At 35.3% G+C, this 27,968-nt stretch overlaps 2 protein-coding genes across 2 annotated transcripts in view; both read right to left on the minus strand.

The window, feature by feature from the left end:
* Positions 1 to 2,867: 2,867 nt before the first annotated feature.
* Positions 2,868 to 26,942, minus strand: LOC142334747 (uncharacterized). The gene is made up of 8 exons (XM_075383012.1): positions 26,933 to 26,942; positions 17,702 to 17,865; positions 15,084 to 15,167; positions 14,221 to 14,509; positions 4,786 to 4,972; positions 3,649 to 3,942; positions 3,282 to 3,317; positions 2,868 to 3,130 (listed from the first exon to the last, which is right to left on the minus strand). The coding sequence occupies exons 2-8, from the start codon at positions 17,853 to 17,855 to the stop codon at positions 2,996 to 2,998; spliced, it is 1,179 nt and encodes a 392-aa protein (XP_075239127.1). The 5' UTR covers positions 17,856 to 17,865; positions 26,933 to 26,942; the 3' UTR covers positions 2,868 to 2,995.
* Positions 25,490 to 27,968, minus strand: part of LOC142334746 (glutamate--cysteine ligase catalytic subunit-like) — a 44,528-nt gene continuing 42,049 nt past the window's right edge. Inside the window, exon 15 of the mRNA XM_075383011.1 lies at positions 25,490 to 25,847. Coding sequence (XP_075239126.1) covers positions 25,600 to 25,847 — 248 coding nt within the window. The 3' untranslated portion in view covers positions 25,490 to 25,599. The remainder of the gene's footprint in view (positions 25,848 to 27,968) is intronic.

Raw genomic sequence — 27,968 nt, forward strand, 5'->3', positions numbered from 1 at the left:
AATGAACAACTACAGTAAGACCTCATAAAACTGCATTTTTTTTTAAAAAAAAGTGACAAAGTTAAAAAGCCACTAGCTAAAGACAAATCTTTATTTAGCTTCATTTATAACTCAGTTGCAGCGGATGAGACCTGCCCTTAATGAGACTTATTGGTGAACAACGCACACAGTCCAAGTTCAAAAATTAACTGATTTTTTGGAAACAATTAAACTTAAAATAAAGAGAAACTTTTAGCGATTAGCTGAGATTACTTTGACTCACTTATGACTCATTCATCATTAACCAATAAAATCTGCCATTGACGAGAACAGGTGATAAGAGAACATGAATGATAAAAACGGGCAAAATTCCCATGCTAACAACACAAAAGCTGCCTTTTCAGGGATTCAACTAAGTGCAAATAGGACCATTAAGCGTACATGTGAAACCTTTTAATAGCACTGGAAACATAGTGAAAACAGTCAAACTTCCGTACGTAAAAAACCGAAAACTTATTCAAACGCCGAATTCTCACTCCTTTAAAGTTTGAACAAAATCAGGCTAGAAAATCAAATAGCCATTTTGCTCCGTTTAATACTCCAGCGCAACTGAAATCAGCACTAATTTGACTTATCATTGGCATCAAAAGTTGAAACATACCCGGCAGATTGCCGGAAAATAGCCGCCGTAGATTCCAATAAGCATGATTGTGATTGAAAGAATAGAAGATATCGAAAAAAAAGATTTGTACACAAACATTTTTAAAGTCCGATTTATTTTGATGGCATTTCGTAGTTAAACATACTTCTGTTTCTTAGAGAGAGGCTACAGGGGTTACTATCAATACCAATAAGCATTAGAGAGTGGTAACTAATACTTATAGGAACGACGTTCAAACAGCGGGCATCTAAAATTGGGCTTTATGGGTTTATCCCGTTTCCATTTCTGACTTCAATTTTTTATACTGACTCTGTTGATTTTGAATTGCTTTGATGATATTCAACTGATGTTCAAAATCACTTTTAGCAGAATGAGAGAAGAGAGAAACTAGCCTAGAGAAGTCAAAAAGATTTCACGAAAAATAATGAAAAAGCGGCGAAAAGGCAAAGCGAAAAAAAGTTCGACGAAGTTAAAAAACATAGCAGGACAAGTCCTGACGCACAATTCAAAGAATTTTCATTGACTAAACAGAAAACTAGACCTAGAACGGACTATGAATGGATTGGAAAAACAATTTAGAAAAAAATCCGATCCAAAAAATCGAAAAAACAGTAAAAATCAAAGTGAAATTGCCGCATGTGAACAAAAAACCACTACCGATAAAGCGAATTTTTGTTCAAACGCTGTATTCTTACTCTACTTTAAAATTAGGTCGAAAAAATTTCACACCGCAAAACCACTCGCTTTTTCGCTCCGCTTCCTGTTTCGGCGTGACCAAAATCACTACTCCAATTTGACTTCAAAAATCATGAAAATGTGTGAACAGATCTTAAAAAAAGACAGCGCCCCAATACAATTCAAATTCTTTGAATTGTAAAAAGACAGCGCCCCAATACAATTCAAATTCTTTGAATTGTAAAAAAAATAGGAGCGCTATAATAGCTGGCTGAGAAGATGAGGGCGGCTATTAAAAAGTAAACAAATCTTTTAACAGAGCGCAACAATACAATCCAAATCTTTGGATTATAAATGAATACAAGAGAAGGCTATCAAAAGCCCCGGCTATCGCGTTGCAGCTATAAATAAGCTAATCTGAAAGCATTTGAACATTTCCTCAAATCTGATTGGGCAGCCACAGAACTTTGGTACCTCACATTTTCACTATTGTCATTGCTGCCTGCGGCCGTGTTTCAGCGGCACCTGATATTTGAGAAAAAAATATTGAAACAATCTCCATTTACACAAGCAAATACTCTTCTTTGTTATCAACTAACAATTTATGACAATAACAGGGACCTTTCGGTTATTTTTAGAATATGGTGATGTCTTGACTCTGATTGAACCACTCCAAGTGAGTTCATAATTACGAATACAAGAAAGGGGTAATTGTTGAAATGATAGTGATAGACAGAGATAGTTCATTAAACCCAACGCATTTCAAGATTCTGTCCAATTAAGTACAAAGTTAACTCGAAAACAGATATTCAACGGGCTCAGTTGCGAGTCGCCAAATAATAAAGAGGCGCTTCTAAGTTCGTTTTACTTGTCGAAATGTTTGTTCAGTCGAACATTACAAGGTAGGAACCGAACAAATATGAGTTCTGTCAAATACGAAGCAAGTTAAACCCGTGATTCTAGATCAGTCTCAAGTTTTGGAATATTACTTCCAAAATACATCTGAAAGAAAACCATTTCTTATCTTTGTATGTTTGACATCGGCAATATTTTTCCATTTATTTGAGAGTCCTTGTAGGAGCAGTAGCTACCAATTCTGAAATTTATGAAAATACCTCTTAGTGCAAACGTGAATTGACAATGAGTATTATTATTATTTACAACAAATGACAATATTTTACAAGCAAACAACTTCAAAATGAACAGGGACGTTCTATAGCACAAATCTACTAAGGCACAACAGTTTCAGTTGGTGGCCGCCGTATTGGCCGACAGGGCGTTTAGCCGACAACCAAAAAATGAGAAATTTAACCGACAATTTAAGTAAAATGACCAATAATACTTATTCTAAAGTGGTGATTGGCCAATTTAAAACACTATTTCTTAAGCGGACAAATATTCTGCAGTTTTTTTATCAACTAGTGTAACGAAGTTCTATCCGTCGCCGGACCGTATTTTACCGCATCTGGCCATGCCTCAGCGGCCCGTGGGACTTAATATGAATCTATCACAACCGAGCTAGTGATTTATGGTCCAATTATGGACCTTTATGATCAATTATGATAAAACTGTCGGCTAAATTTCTCATTTTTTACTTGTCAGCTAAACGCCCTGTCGGCCAATTTTCCTAGCACCGTTTCAGTTATAGTATGAAATGAGCACTACTCTGTGGGTAATAGTCTAATAGTACTGGGTGTTTCTGGACCCTGGCTTGTGGGCTGCCAGATTGCACCTGACCTCCCATCTCAGATCCTGTCTTTTCTTGTCCGTTGGCACCACATACTGGTTCACATTTGTCGGCGGCCGATTATTTCTCTATGCAAAAAAGACCATCTAGATTAACTAGTGAGCAAATATGTCTCTCGCATTATAGCCTCCCAAGTTCCGAATCTATACTATAATGGTGGTGGTGGTGGGGGGGTATAATGGGAAAGTAAGCTTTTCAGTAAAATAAAATAGTATCTACCTTTTTTCTGACTTCCTCCGATACTGCCATTTGTTCCTGAAACAGATATCCATTAGCATACAAGTCCAGAAACACTGATACTGCGTTCGCGACAATTTTTGACAATTGAATTTAAGGAAAGTTTTCCTTTCTCCGCGGTAAAATTGCTTGAAGCTTTGAGGGTATCTCATGCCTACGCCTAAACTGTAACTGGAGACCATTTACAGCAATGGCGTCAGAAACAGAAGGGAAATTCTTATGCAAAGAGAATTGTAAGCATAGATCCCGACGTCGAGCTGTATTGGACCGAAAATTCGAATTGAAATCTAATGTAAGAACCTCACCTCTTATTATCTAACAATTTGTTCATACACGTGACAATACTTACCCTGATTTTCCACCTGAGCTGGTTTCTGTTCTGCTCTCCCGGGGCCTTTTTCTCTTTCCAGGCCTCATTGTACGCAGTGTACTTCGAAACAGGATCACTCTTTCGCTCCCCGCCTGCATTAGTTGGGTGGCCTGACTGACTATGTCGATGATCAGAGCTTCTAGCTCTGGTTGAGGACTTAATTGATGATGCTGAGGAAGGGTGTGCAGAGGATGCGGGTACTGATCGAATAAAAGAGCGAGGCAAGTGCATATTGTATGCCCCGTTCTCATCGTGAGAGGGTCGTTGAGGGTACTGAAATATAAAATTGTATCCCATGTTTGTTCTAACTTCCCAAACCATAGGTCAAACAACCTATTCGATAATCTTAGCATCAAATATCTGATTCAGCAAAACTCAGGTAGTAAAATTAGCAATAAAAGCTTATGAAATCCAAAGCCGTCGCAAAATAATCTGAACAGAATAGGCCAGAAAAAATGTGAAAATAGAAGCCCATTTGCTGCACAATAAGTCCAATTCTACTTTTCGATTCTGAAAAAGGTAATGCCTTACGTCTACTCACTTTTTCACTCACTTTTAAAACTTTCAGAAAAGTTTGCTCAGGTTACGTAGCGCTTTTTTAACAAATATTCAACTGGGATTGAATTGGCTTTTTATCATGTTCCACCTCCGTTTTGAGTGATTGGATGGCGTATCAATTTCGCGTTGCGACTTTACGGTAAGCAACAGATATATTTTCCTTCCTTTAAATTCAGATGGAAAGTTTGATAATTAGCGCACGAAATTACTGCTGCTAGAAAAATTTTCAAAATTGAGAAGCAGTTCTCACATTTTTAACCCGGAAACTTACTTCTTGCATTGAATAAAGAATGAAAATTTTAGCAATCAGATAGTACCATAATGACCTTCAATTGGAGATTCTGTTCTCGATTAAAATGAGTCATTGGTTGCACGAGCCATTTTTTCGAGAGATCAAAATCATATACTATCACTTCTCCCCAAATAAATGAATAGCAGTATTAAGTTTAAAAAAAATAGACAGCAACATTTATCCTCAACAAAGTTAATGAGCAGCAACAGAAGCACAATATTATTACTCTGGCTAAATTAAAAAGTGGTTTTGAAACTCAGCCATACCAGGTCGGGCCTAGCAGAAGAAGGAGGCTTGTAGTACTGATTTGGACGCTTGCACTCACTTACTGCAGACAGACCCCTCTGGTACAACTTCCACTGTTCAAGGTCACTTTGATCACTACCACCACAATCTACCGACGAGGACATGTCTAAATAACTCTCCTCCCCGGTGTGTGAGCTCGATGACTTCCTGGAAAGCAATCAATATTTGTTCCGACCCCACTTGTGGGGGGGGGGGGGGGGAGGAACTATATACTCAAATGGGTTTTTTTTTGTTCAGTCAATTTTGGCCGATCGATATATTCATCGTAGAAAAATGTGAGTGGTATCATTAAAAAGCTCGTCCAGCGTAGAATTCAAAATTAAAAAGATTTTTTTGAAATTCGTGTTTTTCGAGGAGTTATCGAGGATTTAAGTTTTAAGCGAAAACAAGATAATTAGCATGATTTTGGTCACATTTAGTGTAACTTTTCTTCAAAATAAGATCTTTTTAAATAAAAATATTAATTCAAAATTTGATTTCAAGCCACAAAATCTATCAATTAAGAGTCCCTAATAGACGAAAGGCGATTAAAAGTCTAGTTATGGTCTCATAGGGAAGTTAACTATCAAAAAAAAGGCAAATTATTTTTTAGAGCTCTTTTTTTTTAGAAATTTTAAATGTTTTTTGTTTTCTTTAGTCACTTAGAGACTAGTCACTTCTCATATCGAGGTTCCGTTAATGACAAACCTGATTTACAGTCTAATGAAGCCCAATGAACAAAAAATTTGTTTTCAGGGAATCGCTCGTGTATTTTTTTGGCTTCGACTCATAGTTTTCGTAATTTTAAATGAATTTTTCATTTCCTTTTTGAGGTTTTACTAAATTTTTGGGAGTCCTATTGCATAAACTCTTTGACTATAAGTGCAATAAGTTTCGTAAGGAGCAATAACTGATCCTACCTAGAGCTTTGAGTGGACAACTAACGGCTGTCAAGACTTTAAGAAGGATTTTCGAGAATTTTTTTAACATTAACCGATCCTAAACTTCTTTTCCTGAACTGTAAGTCAGTCTCAGTAATGGACTTCTGTTCAAAGCTATTGATTTTAATGGCTGTTAGGACTTTAAAAAAAATATTTCGAGAAATTTTTTTAAAATTAACCGATCCTAAACTCATTTTCGTGAGCTGTAAGTCAATCTCAGTAGTGAAAGGACCTCCTACTTTTCTACAGAAGCAAAAATTAACCTGATTAGTGGTTCCATCTTCTAACTAACAGTTATATGGCTTCAATGCCACAAGAGTTCACAATTTAAAAAAAATGGATATTCTATATAATTGTTTCCTCTTGAACTATTTTCACAATATCCTGATACTGGTACCTTTCATTGGGTTAGCGATGACGGTGGATCATGGTTGATTTTTTCAGAGGAAAGCTTATGGTTTAAATGGCTTCGACACTTTCTTCTCGCACTTTTCTATTGAAATTTTGGTTTTTGCCTGTATTTGTTGTTGCTTCCATAGCCATAAGACTTATTGTGATGTCTTATTGATTACCTATGCACGACAAATATCCTTGTCCTCCAATTGAGGCAGAACTGAGCGTATTTATTAATTTTCGTTCAAAGCTATTGAATTTAATGTCTGTTAAGACTTTCATTTTAATGATTTCTCGGGAAATTTTTTTAACATTAACCAGTCCTAAATTTATTTTCGTGAACTGTAAGTCAGTGTCAGGAATGACCAAACCCCTTTATTTTCTAAGTCAACTAAAACTAATCTATTTAGCGGTTTTATCTGCTTACTATTGGTGTTATGATTTCGATGCACGAATTTTCTTTTAGTTTTAAGATATTTTTTCTCATAATTTTGGTTCCTTTTGGAATTTCAACACATTATCCCTTTTCTGATTGTTGCATTGGCTTAGAGAAGACGTTAGAGGGATCATACATAAAAGTTTCAGAGAAAAGTTTATGCTTTGAACGTCTTCGACACTTTCTTCTCGCACTTTTCAACTTAATTTTCGGATTTTGCCTGTTTTTGTTGGTTTTCATAGTCAATTTTTTTTGTAATGTCCTTCTGATGACTTATCAATGACAAATATCTTTTTTGTCTCCTCATGACTAAACATAGCGTCATTATTAGGTTCCGTTGAAAGCTATTGATTTTAATTGCGTTGATACTACGTGTTTTTTCAAAAATTTCGTGGTTTTAATGTTTTGTTCATGTTTGTTGATTTTTTGGAGTCAAATTGTTAAAAAGAAGTATCCCATTGCTGTTAAAAAATTATTTGAAAGTAGAAAAATTTTCACTGAAAAATTCATTTTTAATAGCTTCGACAATTTTCTCGCTCAATTTTTTTTTGAATTTGCTCTCTTGCCTGTGTTTTTTAATCTTTAGGTAGCCGTAAAGTGTTGAACATTCTCATCAGCTTGTAATTAAAGATCGGATAAATTATGTTACCCGAAGCAGTTAGTTTATAGCGAATAGTTTTGAAGTCTATGATATTATAAATATTTAAGATTTTAAAGGATTTGTCTTTTTTTCAGTTTTTGTGGTTCTTTTCGTCAACTTGTGACTTTTTCTCATCATTGAGAGCTCCCATACAATTCCTTGTTTTTTTTCAAAATTAACATGTTCACTGATATTCTGAAATAAAGGATGTTTTGTTTGTTGGACAAAATGCGTTTTGATAAAAAAAAACTTTGTGTTTTCGGAATGTTTGTACACTGCTGATCGTAATTTTTTAGTGTTTCTGCTTCTTTAGTCCATTCCGATGGCTTAGTCTAAGCAAAGTCAGGTCCTACTGGTTTCATTATGACTTTTTAGTAAATTTATCAAGAGTTATTTCGTTAAAAGCTAATGTTTTTTAAGACTTTTGAAATAACTTGGTTTAAAAAATTGTTAATTGATTTTTGATTATCGCCTCATTATTTCCTCTGTTTGTCGACTTGTTACCTAGTCTTATTAAAATAAATACTATTTCCAGCGTAGTTAGGAAAAATTAAATTTGTGTAGTTAGGGTTTTGTCTGATTGTAATTTGACGTTGATACTAGGTGCTTTAAATTTTAGATATTGAGTTTTTGCCGTGCAATTTGTTTTTCCTTTTTGTTGTTGTTGTTTTTTCTCGTAGTTTTTTTAATGGCAGATCTTGTTGTAATGAGGCATGGCAATACTTAATTCAATTATTAGTTTGGTTGTGTAACAATTTTTTTAAACTCAAACATCTATTTTTGTTTATCTCATTGTCAAAAATTTAAGTCAAAAGACAGTTAAGTCAAAACTGTAGATGAGCGCGGGTCGGAACATCATGTGCGAACGCACATTAACGAGCCGCCTTGTATCAATATAGTTTTTATTTTTCGATATTACCCAACAAACAAACACACATGACGACAAAAACTTGACAAAATATTCGGAAACATTGAAAATAATGTAAATAAGCGTGCATATGACTTTTCTCTCACAGCAAAATGTAAATCAAAATGGCGTCACAATTCAATAAATTTTGTTCGTAAATGGAATAAACTTTCAATCAAGAGTTTTAAAAACGGAAAAATCGAAAAGTTTGAGAAGTGATTCAAAAAAGAGACGCACGAGTTCCAATGAACAAAAAATTGAAGGCTTTAAAAGTTCATTTTATTCAAATAATTCACGAAAAACGAAATTGAACCTTAAATATTATTTAGTTATTCAAAGGAAATATGTTATTTTTTATTCATATAATTGCAAGATGTAACTTTAACCTTGTTGCAATTTTAATTTACACGTTTGAGATTTTAACAAATCAAAATACAACCTTAAAAATTTTCCAACTACTATCATTGTCTACCTAATGACTGAGAATTGTTAATAGCGTCACTATTGTGGTTTTAAGTTTTAAAAAAATGAGAGCATTCTGGGCGCCGTCCATTCTGAACACAGCAATACATTCTTAGCAACTGAGCATTTGGGTGCACTTTTTCTCCTTTCAGCAAATACTGGAAGTTAGCGGTATAAAAATTACAAAGTCAAAAGTTCAGACACCGAATAACACAATTTTCTACCACAATTTAATAATGAAACTAGATGAAATTGATTCCTATGTAATTCCAGTTTAGTTAATGGGTTCAAAATTTCTAAGTGTCAAAGTGATCTTATTTGGTGTGCAAATTCTGCACACTCGGTTAGATTCTAAAAAAAAAACTTAAGTCAGCTTCTAAACTCAGCGCTATTAAGCACGATAGTAATGTCAGCTAGAAACATCTTTAATGAACCTTGATAACATAATGCACTATGAATTAATGACCAGGCTTTATATGTTTATCCCGTTTGTTTTGATTTTGCTCTTCTGACATTTTCAAATGCCTTCGAAGAATCAGATATCAGTAACAACATTCCGACTTCACAACAGCATTTAGTCGAAGGTGATATAAACATAAAAATTATACTTATCATAAAAAGAAAGAAGTACTACTTTTCATCAACTTAAAACAAAGTCGAAAACCAAAGCTGGTAGTTTACCAGAAAATACCCGCAATAGCTTTGTAGATCGGAAGTCTAAACAACAGACGAAAGTAATTCATTCTTTTCATTAAATTCTGAGACGTAATTCTGACTAAAGTTATATCTGGACTAAGAATCTGTATAACTTGCTGCTGCTTCTATTGGAAAAACTGCTGCTCATGAAAAACTTCAATTATACTGGTTATTAAACCTCAATTGACATTATCGCTTTGAATTAAAGTAAAGACGTCAATTTGAGATTGAGGAAGTCATTTTAGAGAATGAGGTTAAGTCAAGTCTGGCCAGAAACTTTAATGAACGCAAATTAACATGAAAACTCGCTCCACTAAGAGTGAAAAATGACGTCAAATACACAATTCATTAAATATTGTATGAAAGAATGAAGAAAAGGCAGATTTGATGTGCTTGTTATGTCATATGGTCGTAGCAAAAATCTCGACGAATATTATAACGGGACAAGTCCTGACACAAATCAAAGAATTTTCATTGACTAAACACAATATTAAAAACAGCTGGCAGATTGCCAGAAAATAGCCACAATAGCTTTGTAGATCTGCAGTCTGAAAGATTTAAAGACAGACTAAAAAAATTAGTCTTTTCATTAAGGAGATTTTGAAATTTTGATTAGGAATCTTTATAACTTATTGCTGTTTCTATTAGCTGCTCTTAAATAACCTTCAATTAGAATGATATAAACTCACTTGACCCTATCTCTTTGAAATAAAGTAAACAAAAAGTCAATTTTAGAGTGAGAAGTCATTTTTGGGAGTGAGGTAAGTCACGTGTGAGCAAAAATTTAATCAATCGAATGAAAAAAACTCGCTCCACTTCGAGTGAAAAATGACCTCACGCAGTTAATATTGCATGATCGAATGAAAAAAAAACAGATTTGAAGTGATTGTGACGTCATATGGTCGTAACAAAAATTGTGACGAAATAAAAAAAACCAAGAGAAGCCCAACAATAGCCTCAGCTATCGCTTCGCGTCTATTAAAAAGATAAAAATCGAAAAAACAGAAAAAACGCCATATGTGAACAAAAACCAATGGCGAGTCTTTGTTCAAACACAGTTTCCTCAATCTATTTTGAAATTAGAGACAAAAAAATTACGTCACAAAACTCTACTTCCTTTGCTCCACTTCCTTTTTCAACGTGATCAAAATCATCACTTCAATTGAACTTGACTTCGAAAATGATGAAAATGTGAACAGATTTAAATAAAGACAGCGGCTCAATACAATTCAAGTTCTTTGAATTTTAAAATCAAGAGAAGGCCAATAATAGCCTCAGCTATCGCTTTGCGGCTGTTAAAAAATCAAGTATTCTCATTTAATATCGATTAGCTGAGCACAGAAGCTCGGAGTTTTTCTACTTGTTGGGGCCCCATTTGAAACACGCACGTGTAAGTTTTAGAACGCCAGATCTTAACAATGCCAGATTTTAGAAAGCGATATCTCTCTTTATACAATGTGAGACATTGAAATACTTAAACATGTAAGAGCGTGAATTTCAATTGAAACTGAATGTACCGTTGTTAAATACAGCCCCACTAAATGACCATATGTCGATCGAATTTTCATAGAATTCAGTATACAATTCAATCTTCTACAGGGGTTTTCCAACCATAGTAGTTCGTGCCCCCCCGTACGTAAGTTTTGCTCCCCCCGTTACAGAGCATGTGCTATTACATTGTAAATCACTATGTAAAAAAATTGCACGTGCCAAATATTTACCTAAACATTTACCATGAAATGACACGTGCTCTGTAACTGGGGGAGCATAACGTCCTGGGGGCTCGAACAGAAAAGATCTCAAAAGAGTTTCATCAAGAAAAGCTGATTGTCTGCAAACAATTGATTTTCCCGTTTTTCGTATGCAAAATAGGATCTATTCAGTTCGTACAAATCATCCACTGCCTAAACTCCAAAATAGTGATCAGCCTGCTGACATGAGAGTGCAATTACAGTATCCGGGTGTAACTACAATCACTAAGTGGATGGGGTATAGATTTCTGAAACTTACATTCTTTTCGCTATCAAAAATTGAATTGTAAACATAAACCCACTAATATCGGAAGAATGCTCTTGAACGACAGGCGAGGCAATTTAATTCAGGAGCTGTAGCCTACATAAATTTTTCTTTAAGCGTGCAAAAACAGTTCACGACGCCGGAATTCGAACCACTCACCTTCCGCTCCATGACCAGAAGCACTGCCCATTCGGCTATCAGGCCATTCTTCTTTCAATGCTGCAGTCGAGTTTATTTTAGCAACAAGCTTTACTTCGGAGTGAGCATTAGAGATCACTCAGCAACGAAGAACGAAAGCGTGAAAAAGTCACTTGAGAAGTCAAAGAAGGTTCTAGAAAAGCGCAAAATGGTCAAGCACAAATTTTGCATAAAAAGAACAACACGTTTACAAACATAGCTGGCAGATTGCCAGAAAATAGCCGCAATAGATTTGTAGATCGGCAGTCTAAAAAAACAGTAAAAAAGACCAAAAAAATTTGTCTTCTCATTGAAGGCTGATCTGTTATATTTTCAAATAAAAATCTGTATAAGTTATTGCTGCCTCTATTAGCTGATCTCAAATAACCTTCACTTAGAGTGAAACACACCCATTTGACCTTATCTCTTTGAATTAAAGTAAATAAAAGTCAATTTCAAAGTCAGGAAGTCATTTTTGAGAGTGAGGCAAGTCAAGTGCGACCAAAAATTTAATCACGCGCGTGAACAAAAAATGACGTCACACATGCAATTCAGTGGAAATCTCATGAACGAAAGAACAAAAAGTGGCTGTGACGTCAAATGGCCGTAACAAAAATCATGACTAAATAAAAAAAATCAAGAGAAGGCCAATAATAGCCTCAGCTATCGCTTTGCGGCTATTAAAAAATCAAGTATTCTCATTTAATATCGATTAGCTAAGCACAGAAGCTCGGAGTTGTTCTACCTGTTGGGGCCCCCTTTGAAACACGCACGTGTAAGTTTTAGAACGCCAGATCTTAACAATGCCAGATATTAGAAAGCGATATCTCTCTTTATACAATGTGAGACATTAAAATACTTAAACATGTAAGAGCGTGATTTTCAACTGAAACTGAATGTACCGTTGTTAAATACAGCCCCACTAAATGACCATATGTCGATCGAATTTTCATAGAATTCAGTATACAATTCAATCTTCTCCAGGGGTTTTCCAACAATAGAAGTAATTCACAAGTCGTTTTTGCCAGTGTTGTATCCTCCTCTGCCATCCTTGAGGGAAATTAACCCTTTTCTTTTGGATAAAATCCAATACAAATAAAATGGGAGTTTTTCCGTTCGTGCCCCCCCCCCCCCGTACGTAAGTTTTGCTCCCCCAGTTACAGAGGATGTGCTATTACATTGTAAATCACTATGTAAAAAAATTGCACGTGCCAAATATTTACCTAAACATTTACCATGAAATGACACGTGCTCTGTAACTGGGGGAGCATAACGTCCTGGGGGCGCGAGCAGAAAAGATCTCAAAAGAGTTTCATCAAGAAAAGCTGATTGTCTGCAAAATTGATTTTCCCGTTTTTCGTATACAAAATAGGATCTATTTATTCAGTTCGTACAAATCATCCACTGCCTAAACTCCAAAATAGTGATCAGCCTGCTGACATGAGAGTGCAATTACAGTATCCGGGTGTAACTATAATCACTAAGTGGATGGGGTATAGATTTCTGAAACTTACATTCTTTTCGCTATCAAAAATTGAATTGTAAACGTAAACCAACTAATATCGGAAGAATGCTCTTGAACGACAGGCGAGGCAATTTAATTCAGGAGCTGTAGCCTACATAAATTTTTCTTTAAGCGTGCAAAAACAGTTCACGACGCCGGGATTCGAACCACTCACCTTCCGCTCCATGACCAGAAGCACTTCCCATTCGGCTATCAGGCCATTCTTCTTTCAATGCTGCAGTCGATTTTATTTTAGCAACAAGCTTTACTTCGGAGTGAGCATTAGAGATCACTCAGCAACGAAGAAAGAAAGCGTGAAAAAGTCACTTGAGAAGTCAAAGAAGGTTCTAGAAGAAAAGCGCAAAATGGTCAAGCACAAATATTGCATAAAAAGAACAACACGTTTACAAACATAGCTGGCAGATTGCCAGAAAATAGCCGCAATAGATTTGTAGATGGGCAGTCTAAAAAAAACAGTAAAAAAGACCAAAAAAATTTGTCTTCTCATTGAAGGCTGATCTGTTATATTTTGATTAAAAATCTGTAGAAGTTATTGCTGTCTCTATTAGCTGCTCTCTAATAACCTTCATTTAGAGTGACACGCACCCATTTGACCTTATCTCTTTGAATTAAAGTAAATAAAAGTCAATTTCAAAGTCAGGAAGTCATTTTTGAGAGTGAGGCAAGTCAAGTGTGACCAAAAATTTAATCACTCGCATGAACAAAAAAAAACTCGCTAGAGCGAAAAATGACGTCACGCATGCAATTCAGTTGAAATTGCATGAACGAATGAACAAAAAGTGGCTGTGACCTCATATGGTCGTAACAAAAATCATGACGACGAAATAAAAAAAACCAAGAGAATGCCAATAATAGCCCCAGCTATCGCTGTGCGGCTATTAATAAATGCTATGAACTTCGTTCAAGAGCAATTACTCACTTTTGCGAGTAATGTTTCTGACTGAACTTACACAACGTGTGTTTCAAAATGGTTACGTGACTGATAAAGTCACTTCAAAACCCTGGAAAATATCTCGAACCGATTCGTGGTTCTCGATTAATGCCAGACTTTCTCAGTGACTTCATCAGAGTCACATGACCTATATTTCCGAGCTGTTCACAAATCAATCCATATATCTGGTTAATTGTTTTGAACATTGCTTCAATCGAGTAATGATTATAATCTGTTCACCAGCATCCGCGACTAGAGAGTAAGCCAACACCTTAAGAGCATTTTTTTTTACCTGGACGAAGCTGTAACTCTTTTCATACGCCTTCCCCCAACTCCATTAGGCACACTTCCAATTACAGGTGCTCCTCTCATTCTGTCTTTTGATTGGCTACTATTCTGAAGTTGCTGATTCAATTCTCTCAACGGGGTGATGTCATTCAACCTTTCCGCGGTAGTCATTACATGGGACTCGAGAGCCTTGTCAATGTTTGAGTTCTTGCTTCTGAACCCCTTAACGTCCGGGTTTGCGCTCAGCTGACTATTATTCAGAGTTGTTGAAGAGTCATCCGATAACGTTTTGCCTAAACAATTCACATAAAACAAAAAACGCATCTCTTCTGTTTGAGTCCTCTCCCCCCCCCCCCCCCCCAGCTCGTGGGCATGTAACTTTTACTTCATAGTAACGCGCTATTTAACAACCCATAGGTTATAATTTGAGGGCATAAAAGTCACTTGGGCCGTTGGGGGGGGGGGGCAAATAGAACCCAAACAACTTTGAGCTGCGTTTTAAGCACGGAATAGTTAATTATTCACAATGAAATTCAGTCTTCATTTTTAAATCAATATTTAAAAAAATATACTTCATACCTTTCTAAAAATGAAAGAAAAAGGCGTAAATTTCTTTGGTTCGTTATATAAGTAAGTAATAATGCAAAGAAAATATCAAGAAGATTATTAAACAAACCAGAGACATCAACATCTTTTAAATTAGACATTATACATAAACCATTTGAATTATAAATCAGGGGTAAGTCAACATTTCTCTGTACACAATTTTAACGACCTGTTACAGATATGTTTAAATTACTAGCATTGCTGAAATTACGTCGAGGGCAACAAATTCACCGATTTGTATGATAAGCAATGATGCCTTACTTGAGGTTGTTGATTGGTTGTGGTCTTGTGAAACATCAGCTGACTTGCTCTTTCTTTGGTCGTACTCGATCAATTTTCGCAGGTCTGGAACGAAAAGGTGCCGATAAAAGACATTTAAACTTTCAGTTTGTACATTTTTTAAAGAGGTCAATTAAAAGAAAGCCCCTCCCCTAAAAGGGTAGTCGGTCAACTTCATAAATCCTGACAGTAGTCAAAAATTAAAGCATCAGAAGCGAAAGATAGAAAGTGCAACAATCAGAGTTATAATCAAAATTGATATGATAAATAGCAATCAAAATATAATGTGTAGTGACTTTAAATCAGAATTAGAAAAAAGCAGTATCTATATACGAGTTGGTACATGTCCACTTAAAGCATTTAATTTTTAGCATTTACACCAACAACTGAAAAAAGACTGCGTATATTGTATTGTCTACAGTGAAATCGAGGATTTATTCCGTTTGCTCCCCCCCCCCCCCCCACCTCAATAGGTGCATATTATTTGTACCCCCCGACGCACGTGGAATATTTTTACATACTGCCACTTCGAAATTAAAGCCCGATTTGCGCAGTGGCGTCATCAGAGTCGCGTAACCTAGATTAAATCTATCAGACCCTCAGACTCCAGACTTGATTTTCTGGGTCCATTTCATCTTTTTGCACTTGACAATAAATATCACATTATGGAACTCTCCCCCCCCCCCCCCCCCCAGTTAGATTATACCCCTCGATAATTGACATTTGTATAAACATAATTTATAATGGTTCTTGTGAAATTTGATGGATAGTCTTATATTCTTCACTCTAATTCAAATTATACAAAACACTATTCGAAAAAAAACATTATTTTTTATACATTAAGACAATTTTTGCGGTGATGGGAGGACGTTTCACAAATACGATTCAAACATACCGAGCTCGGACCACGCCTTAAATAACAAGAATATTTTCGGATAATTTCTCTCTTCTAGTTTGACCTAAGTTTTCTCATTGGAGCATTCATTTTTTTAGAAATATCAAATTCCATCAAGAGCAATTACACGAAATTAACTGACATCAAAGACCTGAAAGAAAGTTTTGATAAAGATATTTTCCAGTTGAACGTTTGACTTGAGATATACTTCTTAATTCTCTTGCTGTCATAAAAATCTGATGTCTGAAATCTTGAACCAACTCGATAATATAGAATCCCAAAGAAATATTAGTTCAAAAATAAAACATATTTCTTAGTCGCTGGAAAAATTACCTTTTAAATTGAATATTTTTAGTTTGTTTAGCAGTTGATTCATCCGAAATGTTATCAAAACACAAAAATTGTAAGTTCTGAAATAAAAATGAATAGATTATACATTAAATAACAAATATAACAATGAAATGAATTGAACGCTTTGAAACATTTTTCAATTAATAGCTTTGGGGATGAGTAACGAAGGAAAAATAGTTTCAGATGCCGAATTGGAAGTTTTATGGTTTTCCTATCAGATGTTATAGTTAATGGTAAAAATTTTCACAAGAAAAATCTTCCATCATGAATTTGTATAATAAACTTTATTTTGATCCGTTCAGTGAGCAGTTTGTTCAGCAGACTGATAATGAATTTCTTGTTTCATTGTACTTGTTTCTCATTGCATTGAAACAATTTTTTTAACTCGGCGCATTCGGAAAACAAGTGCAGCAAAAAATTGTATTACTGCCGAATTTGATTGATGAGATAATACATCACAGAATGTTTCATTTACTTCTATAGTTACAAAAACTTAATTGATCAAATTCGGCTTACTGAAAAATTTAAATGTGGTCTAATTTTTGATCAAGAAAAATTGATCAAGAAAAATTACGAAGAATATTGAAAACAATCGACAGAGAAGCAGATTAATAAATACAATTCATGGAAAAACTGTAGTTGGACGAACAAATTAATAGACAAGTACGTTTTCAGCCAAGTTATCTGCTATAATTTTAAAATTTGTTTTCTTTAGCAACTTTGTGAGAATGATTTGAAGTTCAATAATTTTGTCAATTAGATGATAAAGTTGATTCTAACAGATTTCAAGAAATGAAAAAGTTTGGAACCTTTTCTGTTTGCAGCTCTGTTACAGAGGACGTGTAACTACATAGTAAATTATTATGTAAATGGAGTTTTTCCGTTTGTACCCCCATATTACTTGCAACCTCTCAGAAACTCGGGCAATATTTTTACAATGATTTACTGTAATGACACGTGCTCTGTAGCGTAAAGGGGGGGGGGGGGTGCATAACGGAAAAAAAATCCGAAATAAATTTTCCGGGATTGTCTTTAGGGCCCATTAGGGCTCCAGGGCCTAAAAAAACTGCCACCTCAACCTTCCCCTCGTGGAATATAATCAATGATAATTTATGTTTCTCAGCCCTGCAATTGTTTAAGTTGTACTGGATAGTTGAATTTCTATTGACCTGTCAGGACACAGATCAAACTTGAAACAAACTTGAACTAAATTTGTTTGGTGTACCTAGTTTTCACACACGCTTACAACCCAAACATTAAAACATGGGTTGTGAAATTACGTGACACAATCGAGTCGATATACTCGATTTTTCAGAAATTGGCCACCTAATGTGAAAAAGGATTACAATTTAACCTTCTGCAAATTCTGACAGTTTTGAGTCGGGAACTGAAGTGTATCCTAAGATGTTCAGCTGTTTTCGGACATCCTCAATTGTGAAGTCAAAATGAGAATCTCCCCCTGGACCCATTCCTCCTCCAAATGAGGAGGAAGCACCTGATGACGTCATAGCTACATCTGAAATTATTGGGTACAGTATCGATTGAAAGAAATACTTTTACTAAAGTACGCAAATTCAGTTACGTTTCACTGCTTTTGCCACATTTAGAGAACCACGTACCAATTAAAGAAAAAGTACACTTTTCAAGTCTTTAAAGCAAATGCCCAGAAAAAATTCTGAACAAGCCATGATTTGGCCATAATTTTACCACGATTTCCCGGGGGTTCTTAGTCGGTCATTTTTCCATTTTCTCTTGGTAAAAGCGAGTTTGTAGAAGCAATATGGGGACCCTGAATTGGATTTAGCATTCCTTTTTCGGCCAACTTACTGCCGAATCGCGTTTTTTTCTTGGATATTTTGACTGTTTCTGAAGCTGAATCCACGTTATTTAACATAGTTGCACATTCGCCTCACATAATTTCAAAAAAAGTAGAAAGACGCAGCAACCCACTATCCCAAAGAACAGGAAATTCGCTATTTTGAGGGCACAAGTTAAAGATTGTGGCTACAAAAAGCTCGAGTCAATCATGCAGTGTCAGAATCAACCCCCCCCCCCCATGAGCACTTGAAAAATGTGTTTTTCACGACTGTTTTTTGACGTTTTCCCAACCTTTTTAACGCTTTCCCGATATTATTTGACGTTTTCTATACCTCTCTTGGCCAACATTTGCCAAGATCTAAGGCTTGTTTCAAGACGTGCCAAGTCTAAAAAGTGACTTGTCTAAAAGTCTAAAAGATCACAGCTCACACTGATACAGTACTGATCGAAGACTGACTCGGCGCCGATTAATAGTGGCCTCTTAATTGATTTTAATTTCACATGCTTAAACTACATTAATGCGCAAGCATTATTAAAAAAACTGACGCAAGCAATGATGGTTAAAGTTCCGATCCCTACTCAGCAAAGGTTCGAAAAACTCAAATTCAATTTAGGATAATTAACGGTGACTTTAAAATTAGTAAAAAAAAATTAGGTGCAAAAAACGTATGGTAGGAAAACAACCCAAAGCGTAACAATCGTAAACAATTGAACAACAACCACATTGGAAAATGACGCCCAAAAATAGAGCAGAAAATTGTTTCTCTACATTTTCTCTACGGTTTGAATAAAATTAACAGAGCAGCTGCTTGATGTAACCAATAAGACAGATGCGCATGCATGAACAACTTAATTGAGAAGGCTTATTAGCTTAGGTTATGTTCTAAATTACATAAAAATTTTATAATTCCTTGAGCAAATCCAAGTTCGCTAATAAAAACTCCATCTCAATTTTAATGAAACTAAACAGCACTTAAAAATCTGAGCCCACTTAAATAGCATTGCTATATTAACCTCCATATGAAACTTAGTTTTCCAACAAAGATGGCCAATGAGCTTCTACCAAGATTCCCGTTTTCATAAAAACAATATTTCTTCTATCGTCAAAAGTAGTGCAATTAAAAGTACAACTTCACTAAGTCTGGGTTGTACACAAACCCAATCTTTTCGAGCAATTTTCTAAAACTAAGATATCTAAAATTTTGTGTAAGGTATTTAGTTCTGAGATCTCCAGGGCTCTATCACTGCTAAGTGGTATTGTGTATAATGTCTTACAAGGCAACATCATCATGGCTAGCAGAAAACAGCCGTAAAAATGAGCGTGATAGCATTTGTACATGGAATGATTAAGCCATGCATTGTTCGCGCCCTGAAAATAAGGGAATCTAAAAATGCACTCCGTACGACAAATAAAAATTAAATTCCATCACTATCCGAAGCGGAGAAATAGTACAAGTCAAAAACATGTAAAAAAATTACAGGATAATCAGGCTGGCGTTTCGTTTTCTATCAAAAATCCTAATTCATTTGAAAAATGACTAATCCAATTGCAAAATTTATCCGGAAAAATTTTCCTCCTTAAAGAAGTGTAATTCAGTTGTTTTAGGGACTGTAACAGAAGTGTAGTAAAATCTTCCAGTGCTTTTTATGATCACAATCTGTAAATGGCCATTATATTAAGAGCATCATCTATTTATTGCATTCACAACAAACGGATGAATACAAATTAATTTCCAACTTGGGCAAAAAAAATAATTTTAATTAAATGTCTCATCTAAATTATCAGTATTTATTTATCCCCAACACTCGAGAACAATCAGTTGTTGCCTATTTCATTTGGAGTTCTTACATTTCTTTAGTTGTGTTATCAGTGTGTTCTGTCAGGAAACAAGGATGATGTTACTAACTTAGCTGTCAGGTTACCAAATATAGCCGCAATAGCTTTGTAGAACTGAGATGTTATATGTTTATTAGGAATCTGTTTAACTGATTGCTTCTACTATAAGCCGCTCTCAAATAACCTTTAATTAGAGAGGCACACATTATGTCGACCACATCTCATTGAATAAAAATCATTTTTAATAGTGAGGAAAATCATTTTTGAGTGAGGTAAGTCACGTGTGACTGAAAAATTAATCACACAAAAGAACAAAAAACACTCGTACTATTAAAAAAAAGGATGACACACACACAAATTTCAATCAAAATTGCATGAACGAATGAACAAAGAGCAGATTTCAGGTGATCGTGATGTCATTTGCTAGTATCAAAATTCTTGACGAAATAAAGAACTTGCAGGGAAAGTCCTGCACTACAAATTTTATTTAACTAGCCAAAAAAGACCTAGATGATAATAAGAATATACTGGAGACCCCGTTAAGAAAAAATCAAGTTTAAAATTAAAAAAATACAGTCACAAAAAAAATACAGTCACAAAAAATCCACTAGCGAGGAAGTAATTTTTTCACCTTTTTCTCACCTCTTTTTAAAAATTAGATTAAGACTATTTCAGGCCATAAAACAATTCGCGTTGCGCTGCATTTTCAGTTTCGGCTTGAACAGAAAGTCAAAAATCATCACTTCAATTTGACTCAAAATTCTGAAAATATATGAAAAGATCTGATAAAAAGACAGTGAGCCAACAATTGAAATCCGTTGAATTGTAAAGAAAACAGCAAGCAATTCCTGAATTGCAATTCAAAGACTTTTTAATTACTAAAAAAGAACTAAAAAGGAATAGTAATTGATTCGGAAAAGCATGTAGATAAAACCTAAAATAAAATCGAAAAAAAAAACAGTAAAACCAGAAGTCAACTTGCCGCACGTGAACCAAAAATCACAATCAAGCAAGCGAATTTTGTTGAAACACCACTTTCACCAACTTAAAAACAGAACAAACACATTTCACCCCACAAAACTGCTAACTTTTTAAACTCCCATTTCGGTGTAAAGAAAATCACTCTTCTAATTTGATTTACCAATCAATGAAATGTGTGCACAGATCTCAAAAGACAGCACCAAAAACAATTGATTTTTTTCAGAAAAAAAACATGAGAACGCCAATCGTATGCTCTGCTATTCCTTTAAGGCTTCAAAAGGAAATAAAACTTAATGATTTAGCAATCAGTTGTTTACTAGAACAGTTACAAATTGTTGCAATTATTTTGACCGCAAACAGTAAATGTACCCTATTATGGAAATTAAAAACCAAATCTTTTCTTTCTGCCACATCCGGAGAAAGCACAACACAATAAGAAACGTTGCTGGATGGATCAAGAACGGTTGAATGATTTTGTACAAGGTTAAAAAATGTCAATGATCTATTATTTTTTAGAAAATGGTTTTATCGCGACTCTTTCAAAATAGTTTTTGCTAGACGCGACGAATTAAATCGTTGATAACTGCTAAGCTATAAAAATTTGCGAAACTAAAGGTATAGCCAACACCTTTCCCCAAATGTGAAAAAAATGATTAGTTCAAGCTACCAGAAAATGAAATTTTTTGCTCGTGAAAAAAATAGTGAGCAATATTTGATTAGCGCACAACAGAAGCAACACTCTTAATAGTTGTACGTATTAATGCGAGGCATTAAAGGTAGCAAGTTCTCGCCACTTCCTCAATAGTAAAAACTCAAAGTTGAGACGGCTTTTAAAATTTCTGCCACTTTTGAACGCATTAATACTCAACATGCAATCAAAACCATTTGAAAGAATGTCAAAAACAGTTTTCCAAATAAAGCTGACATTTTCACTGACTGGCCTATTAGCCACCTTTCTACACATAGTAAAATTGTATGTGGGAATCGTAGAAGTGCACTTCCTAGCTGTGAGGATAAAGGATCAATACAAACATCAGGTAGAAATCTAACTGTCCGGGTGAAATCTAAGTTGCAGTAGTCTTCAGTCTCAAACAATAATTAGAACTGCTACAGCATTAAAACTTTAAATAACCACCAATTCAACTTAATTTTACAGAAGAGAACCTTCTGCATTTTAAATAGACACAAGACACTCGTTATAAACTGCATTTCTCAACAATCATAATTCGAAGCTTCTCTGCGTAGAGATGCTCTCAATTAGAAAACAGATGGGAAAAAAGTTGTTTTTGATATGATGAATTTCAATTAAATCCAACTACATGCAAAAAAATACTAAAGTGTTAGATCTGGGTAGAAGAAATTCTAGTTATGAAATTTATACAAACTTGTATCAGAGATGACTCGCTAAAGCTATCAACGGAACATCAATATATGTACTTCACAGAGTAGCTCAACTTCCACGAGCCTTTCGGGGAAACTTTAAGGATAGCATTTGATACGGTAACTGCAAAGGACCAAATGTCTTACAACTAATTTAACTTTAGAGACCACGAAGAAGTGAAGATACTCGAGCTCAGAAGTGCTAATTGCATCGCAAATGCTATCCCAGTAGTAAATATAACATAGACGAAATTCTTAGAATTGCTCAAGTTTCCTTTCCCTGGAGAAGATTGCAAGCATTGTGGGTTAACTTATAAAAATGTGTATTACTGACTGTCATATATTTGTAGATTTGACAAAAACTGTATATTACATTCTCTGGTAGTTGCTTAACAGACCGAGGCTTGTCCCAGATAAACTCAAAGCAACGAGCAATACTTTAGGTTAATTTAGCTATGAGCATTGCTTTACAAGCATTGCGTTGCGAATGAAAAAATTCACGCCGCCAAACCACTCCCTTATTCGATCCACTTTCTCCTTCGGCGTGACAACAATCACTACTCCAATTTGACTTCAAAGCTCATGAAAATGAGTCAACAGATCTTTTAAAAAAAGACAGATCCCTAATACAATACAAATTCTTTGAAACATATCCGGCAGACTGCCAGAATAGCCGCGAAAGAGACTTGTGGGGTCCTAAAATATAGATAAACGATTTGCAAAAAAAATATCGCGGCCACCTTTAATTCAATGAGGCTGTATCAATGAACATTTTTTGATGCAAAAACTTTTGACAACGGAGAGGTTTGAACCCACAGTACCTGGCGTAAGACTCAAAAGCAGTAATCACTCGGCTATCGCGCCCTTATCGCCGCTTATCTTAAAATTTTGTTTTAGCAACAGACGTAATTTCTCCATGCGAACAATTTAGGTTACGCATAGGGCAAGAAATCAAACGCGCAAAACGCGACCCTGAAAAAGTGAAGCGAAAGCTTTTTCCCTTAAGGCCACATTTGAACCAATAAAATATATCCATTAACCCATGCATAAGCCCCGAAAGAGGTTTATTGGCCACTAAAGGTAGAAAAACGCGAGAAATAAGACAAATACCTAAAAATTGAAAAATGCAAAAAATTCTAATTTCGCAATATTAATATCTTCAAAACCATTTTTACTCTAATCTGACCAGTAACTCATCTGGAAGGCCTAAAAACGTTTCAATGATCCTTGAAGATTGATAAACTCAGAAAATGACAAAAATTTTCAAAAGTTTTGAAAACAATTGCAAACGTTATTGAAATGTTTAAAATTCGTTATAGTAGTAGTATCTTCAGAACCATTCCATTGGCTCACAAAACTACCCAGACACCCGATTTCAAGCCTTTATCAGGTTTCACTGGCCCATAATGATCGATGGCCTCGGAACACTTTTCAGAAATTTTAAAATTCAATTTTAAAAAAGAAAATGCTCAAACTCGTGATATTAAAATGCTGAAAACCATTCCATTGTCACCAAAAATATGCAAAGGTAGCAAGCCAATATCAAACCCTAGTGGAGGTTCCCTGGCCCCAGGGGGTGAAAAAAACTTAAAAACGTTAAAGTTTTTTCGAAAAACTTGAAAAAAAGGCAAAAATTAGTATGATTTTACGCGTTTATGTTAGCAGTACGATAACATATAGCTCACAATTTGGTCATAAAAGTAATTAAGAGTTAGAAAAGACCTATATCAACTTCGACGAACGCCAATTAAGACTGATCAAACAAAAACTCGAAAAATAACGAAAAACGTGAAAAAATTTTGTGCTCAAAATGAGCTGTTAACCTTACAGTAAGGCCTTCCCATCGGTTGCACCACTCTAAGCCGTTGACGGACTGCTAAAGTCAGCCATGGGTCCCTTATGAAACTTAATTCTCACTGGGCGTTACCTGTTTATCCCGTTTTGAAAAATCAAAGTAATGGAAAGATGTGTGAAAAACATCTTACAAAAAAAAAGACAGCTCACCAATACAATCTATTTCTTAGATTGTAAATAACCAAGAGCACCTCAATATAGCTCCGCTCAGTCTACAGCTATAAATATAATTAGGAGTGGTATAATTGCCGGCTGGCGACTATTAACAACCAAAACCTCACAGCATCGTACTGTCAATAACAGCATTTTCTCACTTGATTCATTTCTTAAGTGTACAGCTCTTATCTCAAGAAAGAGCACAATGTAGAAATCATGTTTCTATTGAGTAACTAAAAATCGAATTTTAATTTCCTGTTTCCTGCCGTATTTCAGCCGACATCATTCTTCATTTAGCTGGCAAAGGTATCGGAACAAACCTTGCTTTGGTAGACACGTTGCTGACAAGTGGCGCTTACATCAATATTTTTCAAATTAGTTCATTAAGCGAAACTTACAAAATATTAGAGAGGAGAGATACCAATTATTAATAAATATACACTACCAGGGAAAGGAAACTTTTCTCACGATGACAAACAAATCAGGTGATTAGGTTATGGAAACTATTTCATTGCAGGGAATGAAACAGTTTCATGTTATGGAATACATCGATCTGATCGAAATATAAGATTTAAAGCTCTGAACAAAATACTTTGAATGGATAGATTCACAAAATAAATAGACCAGCTACAATCTCATTTGAAAGAAACTATATTACACCTGTTTCAGGGAATCAGAAAATTGACGTTGCTGTTAGAGTTCAATTTCACATCCAATTAGAGCATTTATTTTCAACAAGACAGGGTAGCGCTGAATTATAATCAACAGGGTTAGCACTTGCTTGAATTAGAGAAATGTTATGCATTACAAACATTGTCCTGTGCAGTGAGTACTATTAAATAAGCGGCGCTCTGTTTGGTGCTAGGACAATAGACCGAAAGACAACAGATCGAAAGCGAAAATTGGGACATTAATTAGATCGAAAATTAAATTATTCGAGTAGCGCATTGGTCAATCAGATTTGAGCGATACGTTTTATTGTGATATTTTGTTCGGTTGTGATAGATTCATATCAAGTCCCACGGGCCGCTAAGGCATGACCATGTCTCGCGGGGCATGGCCATAATGTGGTAATTATATTGCAGCTCGCAAATAATGCTTAATTTCAACCAATAAGAATAGAGATTAATTTTCGATCTATTGTCCCAATTTTTCTGTTTTCGATCTGTTGTCCTTTCGATCTATTGTCCGGTCACCGCTCTGTTTATCAGTCGTGAAATGTATCATCAGTCGTCATTACATTCACAACCCTCCAGTCTGTCCTGAGCGACTGTCTGTGCCTTGCTGACGTCACTCTGTGAAGAATTCTTTAATTTGAACAGAATAGAGTCATCTTCTAACTGACCAGTCACTATACGAGTGTATCTCCACATGAGATCATAAGTCATTTTCTCTGTCACTACACTGTCCTGTTTGTACTCCGGGTGATCTTGCACAAATTTCCGCATCCAACTTGCCCACGTAAGCAATTCACCTGGAACAATTCTTCAATTTCCACTCGTTCATGGTTTCGAAGCCGAGATTCCAACTATTACCCTGTGCCAGAAAATAATAAAAGCGTACCATATCGGCCAAACTAAGTAATAGTGTTGGTTTATAAGAACAAATAAAGGTTCGGAAAGTGAACTATTTTCGAGCCTTTATACGTAGACATCAATGTTATGATTTTTAGGTCGATCGAAGTTGTCGTATTCATTACTGCGCGTGCCACTGCCGGCACATACCGAAACAGCACAATCTTGCCCTGACGAAAATCATTACTGGAACTGTTTGCTTCTCCCATGATCATTTCTTTATAAGTGTGTAAACATACTAATACTTGATATCTGCACTGATTAATGGTTTGAATGGCCTAATAAGTAGAACGCGACTGACCATTATTAATTTAAGCACCACTAAAAGAACGCAGAAAAAAGATATGTTTGAACTTACCAGGGGAAAAGGGAAGTTCCGTATTACCGACTGTGGCAATTCTATTCAAGCCTAGTTGTCCCTAAAATCTTCCGATTGTCGTTGGAGCTTAACATAACTGGCAGGTTCCCAGAAAAAAAGATGAGAACCAATTTTTCTACACAATTTTGTGATGCATGTAATCAATTTGGACTTATTTACCTTAAAATTACCTACATATTCAAAAGTCAAGCTTGCAACAGTGACCAAAACACCGATCAAGCGGAAATGCTAAAAATCTTTTTAGCAATTATTAATTTATGGAATGATCTTAGCAAGAAACACTCTATCCAACTCGACGTCATTTTTCATTGAATGATTTCAATGAAAAATTGACAATTTGGACAACGATGTATATCGTACCACCGTCCAATAATGAGAAACACCTTAAGACATAGCCATCACATTGCCCCAAAATAAAAACAGCTACTGTCGACGCATCGGGGTGGAAACAGGAAAAAAAAACATTTCTGGACTTGAATCTGTGTCTAAAAAATCTAAATTGGCGTACAGTTTCAGTTCGATTCTTAATTTATATACTAAATTTAGCTTGTAAAATGAAGGCTGCTAAGCTTAGTAGTAATGCCAATTAGCAATCGCTCTAATGAAATTTAATAAGCTAATGCATAATGTCCATGATTAATCGGTTTATGTCGTTTCTTTGGATTTTGCTCTTTTGACAATGACCGGATTATTCACTACATTGCGTAATTCAATAGGTGAAAAAGATTTTTTTGAAACTTAGGAAGAAATTGTGTCAATTCTATCTCAAGTTCCAAAAAGTGTTCTGATTCGGTGTGCAGTTACAGTTATACTGTGAAACCATCCTTATTTCAGCTTCTAAACTGGAAAACATTAATCTCAATGCTAATGTCAGCAGCAATCGCTCTAATGGCCTCTAATAACATAATGTACTATGACTTAAAAACCGGGCTTTAACGGTTTATCCCGTTCGCTTTGATTTTGCTCTGTTGACATTGACCGTATTCACTATATTGCGTAATTCAATGCGTAAAAGAATTAGAATCCATTCATTTGAAACAGTGTGTGAGATAAGTCAGGAGTCAAACGTGAAAGTCGTGACTTATGTAAAAGAAGCGTGAGCAAAAAGTGGAATTTTATACATAGCTGGCAGATTGCCAGAAAATAGCCGCAATAGATTCGTAGATCGGCAGTCTAAAAAAACAGTAAAAAAGACAGACCAAAAATTCGTCTTCTCATTGAAGGCTGATCTGTTATATTTTGATTAAAAATCTGTATAAGTTATTGCTGCCTCTATTAGCTGCTCTCTAATAACCTTCATTTAGAGTGACACACACCCATTCGACTTTACCTCTTTGAATTTAAATAAATAAAAGTCAATTTCAAAGTGAGGAAGTCATTTTTGAGAGTGAGGTAAGTCAAGTGTGACCAAAAATTTAATCACGCGCATGAACAAAAAACTCGCTCCACTAAGAGCGAAAAATGACGTCACACATGCAATTCAGTTGAAATTGCATGAACGAATGAACAAAAATTGGCTGTCACGTCATATGGTCGTAACAAAAATGACGACGAAATAAAAAAACATAGCAGGACAAGTCTGGACGTACAATTCAAAGAATGTTCATTGACAAAACAGAAAACTAGACCAAGAACGGACTAT

The sequence above is a fragment of the Convolutriloba macropyga genome, chromosome 2 (assembly GCF_964194025.1).
Source record: "Convolutriloba macropyga chromosome 2, txConMacr16.3, whole genome shotgun sequence".
NCBI lineage: Eukaryota > Metazoa > Xenacoelomorpha > Acoela > Convolutidae > Convolutriloba > Convolutriloba macropyga.